This window comes from Bactrocera dorsalis, chromosome 3 (genome assembly GCF_023373825.1).
Source record: "Bactrocera dorsalis isolate Fly_Bdor chromosome 3, ASM2337382v1, whole genome shotgun sequence".
NCBI lineage: Eukaryota > Metazoa > Arthropoda > Insecta > Diptera > Tephritidae > Bactrocera > Bactrocera dorsalis.
In genome coordinates this window covers 57,191,029-57,199,260 of record NC_064305.1, presented here as the reverse complement: position 1 = coordinate 57,199,260, position 8,232 = coordinate 57,191,029, and the positions used below count along the sequence as shown (strand labels likewise).

Genomic DNA, 8,232 nt, shown 5'->3' with positions numbered 1-8,232 from the left:
TGTCCAGTGAGAATTTCATGATATTTCATTGATTGGAAGTGAAGTTATTACGTTTTAAGTGTCAGTATGTTTGTGTTATCTTTGCGAAAATGAGCTTCGAACAAAGAGCCAACTTTAAATATTGTTTCAAAATTGGTAGAACTTTTACCGAAACGTTTCAATTGATGAATTGATGATTGATGATGATTGGCGATGATTGCCTATCCCGTAGAAGAGTGCACCAGGGGTTTCAACATGATCACCGGAAATTCCATCGAAACTGTGCGTGCAGTCATCAAAAATCAGCCGAAATCATCATTGAAATTCATGGATAGGTATGGAATTAAAAATCTCCAAAATAGCTAATTACCAAACTTTGACCGAACATTTGGCCTTAGAAAAGGTGTGTGTGTGTACACGGTTTGTTCCGCATAACTGACTAACGACCATAAATTACTCAGAATCCAACATTCTAAGGACATCATCAATGAGGCCAAAAAGGACAAACACTTCCTTTACAATATTGTGACTGGTGACAAAACGTGGTGTTTCCAAAATGATCCCGAAACGCAAGAAAGCTGAATGGAAGGCACTGGACGAATGGTCGTGGAGCTCCCAACTTTTTGATGAAATCACATACGTTGGGACCCGACTGACCCCTTTCGTCAAAATTTGGAATCCTTCTCACATTACCTTGTCACAGTGCGATCAACTTTTTTTTTTTTTTTTTTTTTTATTGAAACGTAACAAGATATGGATTTACATTTCATTCAAATTGCAACTAGTGACAAGTGTACTAACAAGCAATATTTTTCATAACTTATAAGGTAAAACAACAAAAGCTCTATTAAGAAGCTTTTTCAAAACTAAACTTTGTATTAAAAGCTAAATATTATAATATTTGCTATTTGCTTAGAAGATCATGGAACGTTGTTCTTTTCAATCTGCGCCTGCTATTTCTGGCCTCACCTAGTTGTCGGGCTTCAGCGTTTACGTGGTTTTGCAGCCTTGTGGCATGTTTCGATGCCGTTTCGCGAATGACTTCCCGAACCGTTTTTATGTGAAGATCACGATGTAGATCTGAGTTCCGTACGTACCACGGGGCATTTACAATTTTTCGAAGAACTTTATTTTGGAATCTTTGCATCATTTCGATGTATAACGGCGCAGCGCATCCCCATAGCTGAATTCCGTATGTCCAAATGGGCTTCAACGTTTGATTGTAGACTAAAATTTTATTTGAGGTTGTTAGGGGTGATTTCTTGCCGATTAACCAATTTATTTTGTTGTATTTTAGTTTAAGTTCTGCAGCTTTTCTTTGTATATGCTCCTTCCACTTTAACTTTGCATCCAGCGTCAAACCAAGATATTTCGCCGAGGTGGAGTACGGAATTACTTCATTCTCAATATAACGGGTGATTTTTTTGAGGTTAGGATTTTCATGCATTAGTATTTGACAGATCACGTGGGATTTCAGACATGGTGTCAAAGAGAAAGATGCTCAGTATGCTTTGACATTTCATCATGAATAGACTTACTAACGAGCAACGCTTGCAAATCATTGAATTTTATTACCAAAATCAGTGTTCGGTTCGAAATGTGTTTTATCGACAAATTTTGTTCAGCGATGAGGCTCATTTCTGGTTGAATGGCTACGTAAATAAGCAAAATTGCCGCATTTGGGGTGAAGAGCAACCAGAAGCCGTTCAAGAACTGCCCATGCATCCCGAAAAATGCACTGTTTGGTGTGGTTTGTACGCTGGTGGAATCATTGGACCGTATTTTTTCAAAGATGCTGTTGGACGCAACGTTACGGTGAATGGCGATCGCTATCGTTCGATGCTAACAAACTTTTTGTTGCCAAAAATGGAAGAACTGAACTTGGTTGACATGTGGTTTCAACAAGATGGCGCTACATGCCACACAGCTCGCGATTCTATGGCCATTTTGAGGGAAAACTTCGGACAACAATTCATCTCAAGAAATGGACCCGTAAGTTGGCCACCAAGATCATGCGATTTAACGCCTTTAGACTATTTTTTGTGGGGCTACGTCAAGTCTAAAGTCTACAGAAATAAGCCAGCAACTATTCCAGCTTTGGAAGACAACATTTCCGAAGAAATTCGGGCTATTCCGGCCGAAATGCTCGAAAAAGTTGCCCAAAATTGGACTTTCCGAATGGACCACCTAAGACGCAGCCGCGGTCAACATTTAAATGAAATTATCTTCAAAAAGTAAATGTCATGAACCAATCTAACGTTTCAAATAAAGAACCGATGAGATTTTGCAAATTTTATGCGTTTTTTTTTTAAAAAAAGTTATCAAGCTCTTAAAAAATCACCCTATATAAGGGGACATACGTATCCGTTTTGTAAATGAAGTTTATATGTATAGACTTCAACTCGTTGAGGGTAATATACCATTTTTGTGTCCATTCTACAATTAGGTTGATTGAAGACTGCATTCTGTTCGACGATTCTATTACATTTTTACCGGTAGTAATTATGCAGGTATCATCTGCAAATGTGGCGATTGTGCTGTTTGGCGGCGTAGGCATATCACTAGTAAACAAAATGTATAAGAGTGGTCCCAGGACGCTTCCTTGGGGTACACCTGTTTTTATTGGCTGCAACATAGTATATGATTGTCCCTGCTTGATTCTGAAGTAGCGGTCGCTCAGGTAAGAGGCAAGTAGCTCAGTTAGATGCTGTGGGAAGAGAAGTCTTAATTTATGGAGTAAGCCATGGTGCCATACTCTACCTAACGCCTGGGATACGTCAAGAAAAACAGCTGTGCAAATTTGCTTTTTTTCAATCGCATCTCAATTATATCTGTTATTCGATGAACTTGATCGATTGTAGAATGTTGCGATCTAAATCCAAACTGATGAATTGGTATAAGGTCCTTTTCTTCAATTATGGTCTGAAGTCTTTTTATAATTACAACTTCAAGTAGTTTCGACAAAATAGGCAACAGTGAGATTGGACGATATGATGATGCTTCCTGTGCGCTTTTCCCGGGTTCGATCAACTTGTCAATAAAATATAATAATTGGTGTTTGGGAATCGACGATTCACAGTCAGAGATATTACTGCCACCGTTGAAATATCGGAAGGATCCGTGAAAACCATTTTGAAATAAAATTTTGGCATTTGAAAAATAAAAGTACGGTTGGTTCTAAAACCAAACGAACAATCGCGATAACAACTGTGAAACGATGCTTTCCGACTACTGCGATATCATGAAACGTGTTATTATTGGTGATGAGTCTTAGATCTATGCTTACCACCCAGACGATCAATCGGTTGAATATCTTGGCAAAGGTGATCCAAAGCCGAAAAAAACACAACAAAAAAGGTCAAATTTCAAGGTTATGTTGACAGTTTTCTTCGATTATCGAGGTGTGTAGTGCGCTCCGAATTCCTTCCGACCGGCCAAACGGTCTACAGGGAATACCATTTGAGTGTTATGCATCGATTGTGTAAAGCTACTCCTAACTAGAGTCCGTAGTTATGGGCCGACAACTTGCATTGATTCTTCGAGAGTTTTTCGTCAATTTTTTCGCCAATGTCGTGATGCAACCATCGTGTTCGTCTGATATAGCTCCCAGTGACTTCTGGTTGTTCAGCAAACTCAAACGACCGCTTCGTGGAATATGAACAAAGTCTAACTATAATATATAAATGTATAGCATATTATCAAGATTTAAAAACAAGTTCAACGTTCAGAATACACCACTTCCGGTGAACATATTGTCGCCGACAGTTTGCAAGTGAGAGACATTCGTTGGTTGACGAGCAAGCATTACGGTCCCTAGATCCAAAAAACTACAATTAATTTAATCCGAATCATTTTACTTTATTTGATATTCTGCAGAGTAGTTTCTATTATAATGTATACTTATCTAAATATATATGTAGGTTGGTTGACTTCGTGCTGACGAACAGACCTACAGCTTGGCGTGATTGTTTGGTTTGGGTTTAGAATGTTGCGGTGACGTAATCCGGGTTAAAAGAGTGCTTGAATCTGCTGTCTTCCTATAAGGACTTTATTACCGCGTCATTGATACTTATTATTCCCTTATTACTTACTAATTCGATTTTGGTCTGATTGCCATATGCACATATTTCATAGAGTATTTGGATCCACGCCAATTCGGCCAAGTTATACCTTCAGCATACTTCTCATCATAGGAGCCATTATGGTAGACTCCATTTAGGTTGCTATAAGTTGATGGAAACGTCAATTAATTTCTTATTTTCATTTATGCTTGCATTAGTAAATATGTAAATTTACCTTTCACCGCAAGGCCACTTTGCATACCACCAACCGCCTTTCAAATAAAATGGGCAATTGTAAGTACCGCCGCTATTATCCTGATCGAATGTGCTGAAGTTCGCGCCACTATGTACCTCAGTTAAGTCGTCACCTGCTGTGCCCGAATATGTGCCTAAAATACTCATTGCATATTTTTGGCTCTCGTCTGTAATGGCAAAACTGTCGTACATGGCATGCTTCTCCACACCGTCGAAGTCCTTCAACTCGATCCATAATTCGTGCAACTGTGACTCCGTTAGGGCATGTAATTTATCGAGACCAATAAAGAAATTCGTATTTAAGTTGCCAAAGCCGTTCTTGTACTCTTCCCAGCCTTGATAAAAGGCTATAGATTTGTTTTGTCGTCATTGTATTAGCGTTCAGGCATCTCCACCCAATGGATCCAGCAAACAGTTAACATAGAACAGCACCTTGTGGCAGTGGCAATCCAACGGTTTCTGTACTGGCACCGGGACCACAGTAAATTAGCAGCAAAGCTGAAAGCAACGAGATCCAGTGTTGTCTGCACATCTTCGCGAATTTACTTTACTAAATAACCCTCCTGAGGCATTCAGCTGTGCTTTATATACGATTTCACTTCGTGAGATGGGTGCCCTGAGCAGATTCTTCAGAAGAAGGGTGTATAATACGTAAACTTTGTTTGAGCAGCTGTAACTAAGCTTATGGATTTGGAATAGCAACTGTCACAAAGGCGTTGATTGTTGTAGAAGTTCCAAAAATTAAGATATTGTACAATTTACGGGTTCGATATGGCATAGCCTTATAATTTGGCATTATCTACATGGTAGATAATAATATTTATCAAAAAGAACTCTATTGATTATATACCGACACTATTAAGCGACATAAGTAAGACTTTTGCAATGGTTCAATTTAATTAAATACCTTCTTTGATAATAAGACAGAGCTGAGATCACTTGGCACCGTTTGTGTTGGTGAACGGTAAAATTATTGGGGTACATTTGGTAAGCCGGCAACAAGTTTGGATGTGCAGAGGGCTATTAGAACTCTTAATTTGTAATTGTAGTTTGATTTTTTGACTTTTTGGTTTCTCTCAAATTTGTTGAGAAGGGTTGCCGCTTAGGAAAATGTCTTTAGCGGTGATTTGTAGGTACTGCAAAATACATTTTTTTGCTTTCCTTTCATGAGAAAATGCAGTTCTCCAAAAAGGAAGAAGTCGCACGGTGCCATATCAGGTGAATGCGGGGAGTGGTTAATGGTTAAAATGACATTTTCGGTGAAATAATCGGTCACAAGCGTCGATCAATGAGACGGCGTATTATCGTGCAACTTTCATCTTCGCGATATTCGGGCCGAACAAGTCGAATTCAGCGTACCATACGCTTAAAAGCTCCAAGGCAGAATACCACATTAACGTTTTGGCTGGGTTGAACATATTCTCTGTGGACAATACCCTTGGAATCATAAAAACAAATCAGCATTGTCTTCATTTTTGACTTCTCCATGCGTGATTTTTGGGGTTTCGGATCGTCTGGTTCCTTCCATTCAGGACTCTGGCGTTTCGTTTCGGGATCATATTGGAAACACCACGTTTCGTCACCAGTCACAATATTGTAAAGGAAGTATTTGTCTTCTTTGACCCCTTTAATGATGTCCTTCGTATGTTAGATTCTGAGCAATTTTTGGTCGTCAGTCAATTTGTGCGAAACAAACCGAGGACACACCTTTCGTAACCCCAAATGTTTGGACAAAATGCGATAAATCGATATTTTGGAGACGTTCAATTCCATTTCCATGAGTTTCAATGATGATTTCGGCTGATGTTTGATGAATTCATGCACAGTTTCGATGGAATTTCCGGTGATCACGGATTTTAATTGGCCCTCATGTTGATTGTCATTTATGTCCTCACGACCACTTTGAAAACGTTGAAACCACTCGTGTACTCTACTACGGGATAGGCAATCATCGCCATAAACTTATTTCATCAATTGAAACGTATCGGTAAAAGTTTTCCCAATTTTAAAACAAAATTTAATGTTGGCTCATTGTTCGAAGCTCATTTTCGCACCGATAACACAAACATACTGACACTTAAAACGTAACAACTTCACTTCTAATCAATGAAATGATATGAAATCACTGGACAATCAATAAATACAGCAAATTCTAACGCACCAGTCGACATATAGATGACGCCATCAGGGGGCGCTGTATTCAAAAAGTTCTGTTTTCTTTGGAACGCTCCTTGTAATTTGATTAGCTCTAAAAGCGCATTCCATAAGGCGTCTATGTTTATTTTACCAAATAAATCAAAAATTCAGTTCACTTTCTCCAACAAAATTACTTCCTTCATTTGCCATCGCTGTAACCTTCAAACCTTGAGGTCGGCAAATCCACTTTGACATTCCTTATCACTTTCGTGCACTCAAATTACTCTCGAATATTCATTCATGGATCTGCGTAGACGACCATAAACGTAGTTTTGCATAGAGCCACACATCCGTACACACACACACACATACATATGTGCCACATGACAAGTAGTTAATGAAAGATGATGCGCAATAAATTACCGACCAAATGCTGACAACTGACATGCGAGATTGATTTATGTGCCACAACAAATGTTTAAACACCACAACAATAGTACACACACACTCACACATATACTATTGTATAAGTATGTATATACGAGAAGATGGTGTGATGTAGAACGTGTGTCGTGTGGCTTATCTGCAGTCTAAACAAAGGCGTTAGCACTTGTTGCATCAAAGGCGGTAATGAGATTAAAGCGGAAGACACAACAAAATTTCGAAATTTGAAGATGCGGTGAATCTTAATTGATGCCAATAGGGAAAGTTATTAATTCCGCATATTTTAGAAAGCTTTCGAAAATTATCAGGACATACCATCTGAAGCAGAAGGCTTCCATTTGGATTCATTAGGACAATAAAACTTTTTATGAGACATTTAAAGGTTTCCTTTTTGACAGGGATCAATTGAGTAAAACCTGTAGGTAACCGCTTTCAACTCTTAGTAATGCCAGAAGAAGTAAAATTTAAGCTGACCTAAAGTATTTGTCATAAAGTATGTCAACGGTCTTTGTGAGCTTTAAGAGCAATTTGATTTCTTATTCTAGCACTTCATTTAATCTCTTAAACTTCAAAGCTCTAAGACGGACGTCTGAAACGAGTTCTAGATAAGACTGGACAGTAGCATAAGAGGCATTATGCCATATCACCCTAATCGGTATGTCAGCCCTTTCAGAAAGTGATTTATCACTACACCCAATCCCTTCCCGTATTTCTCACATAGTAGTTTAGGAGTAGTCCAGTGCTTGGATATTAAACTCCTAAGCCTAGCTACCTCGGTTGCCTCTTCTATCTTGCCGCAGAAACTCTTCCACGGCTTTCTTTTCGTTTTACGCATCTCTTTTTCACACCAGTACAGAAGGACAAGTGATTTTTTTTTTTGTGAGTGTGACTGTCGAAAAAAATTCATTATTACTAACTTCCAGTATAAATCCTTGTCAGTATTCTTAGACTTCACTTTTTTTATGGACTGAGAGTTTTAAGAGAACCTCACATTCCTATGGTCAGAAAAACCATAGTTTACGACTCACATCAGCCTTTTATTAGCAAACAATGTAATATCAAGCACGTTCTTTGAATTAGGGCCAATATATGTTGGTTTCTCCACAAGGTTTTCTACTGCTAGATTACTTACCATTGCAAAGATTGGTAAAGACGCACCCCTTTCGTTGGTACCTCCGCTATTCCATACTGTGTGATGGATGGGCTTTGGCATCTTATTACCAGAAGTCTTTTCACTTTATCAATCGTGTACACCAACCTCCGGAGCTTTATTGCGAGTGTTTCATCCTCGTCCTTGCCATTCCTTACTGCTACTAAAGAGACATTAGAATAATATACGAATGCATTCTTTTTTTAC

At 38.7% G+C, this 8,232-nt stretch overlaps 1 protein-coding gene across 2 annotated transcripts; it reads right to left on the bottom strand.

Annotated features, from left to right (window-relative positions):
- Positions 1 to 3,812: 3,812 nt before the first annotated feature.
- On the bottom strand, positions 3,813 to 4,691 carry LOC125777107 (ryncolin-4-like). 2 transcript variants are annotated; one of them, XM_049451034.1, is made up of 3 exons: positions 4,276 to 4,691; positions 4,071 to 4,202; positions 3,813 to 4,025 (listed from the first exon to the last, which is right to left on the bottom strand). In XM_049451034.1, the coding sequence occupies exons 1-3, from the start codon at positions 4,485 to 4,487 to the stop codon at positions 3,929 to 3,931; spliced, it is 441 nt and encodes a 146-aa protein (XP_049306991.1). In that variant the 5' UTR covers positions 4,488 to 4,691; the 3' UTR covers positions 3,813 to 3,928. The 2 variants fall into 2 exon arrangements, with proteins under 2 accessions (XP_049306991.1, XP_049306992.1); XM_049451035.1 differs by having other exon boundaries at positions 3,813 to 4,016; positions 4,276 to 4,680.
- Between the last annotated feature and the right edge of the window lie 3,541 nt (positions 4,692 to 8,232).

What these genes read in the sequence shown, in the direction of transcription:
- LOC125777107 (XM_049451034.1), bottom strand. Translation starts at nt 4,487, where the DNA reads ATGTACGACAGTTTTGCCATTACAGACGAGAGCCAAAAATATGCAATG. An exon ending in AAGTGGCCTTGCGGTGAAAG is followed by an intron (nt 4,203 to 4,275) that starts GTAAATTTACAT and finishes ATCAACTTATAG; the next exon opens with CAACCTAAATGGAGTCTACC. An exon ending in ATCAGACCAAAATCGAATTA is followed by an intron (nt 4,026 to 4,070) that starts GTAAGTAATAAG and finishes GCGGTAATAAAG; the next exon opens with TCCTTATAGGAAGACAGCAG.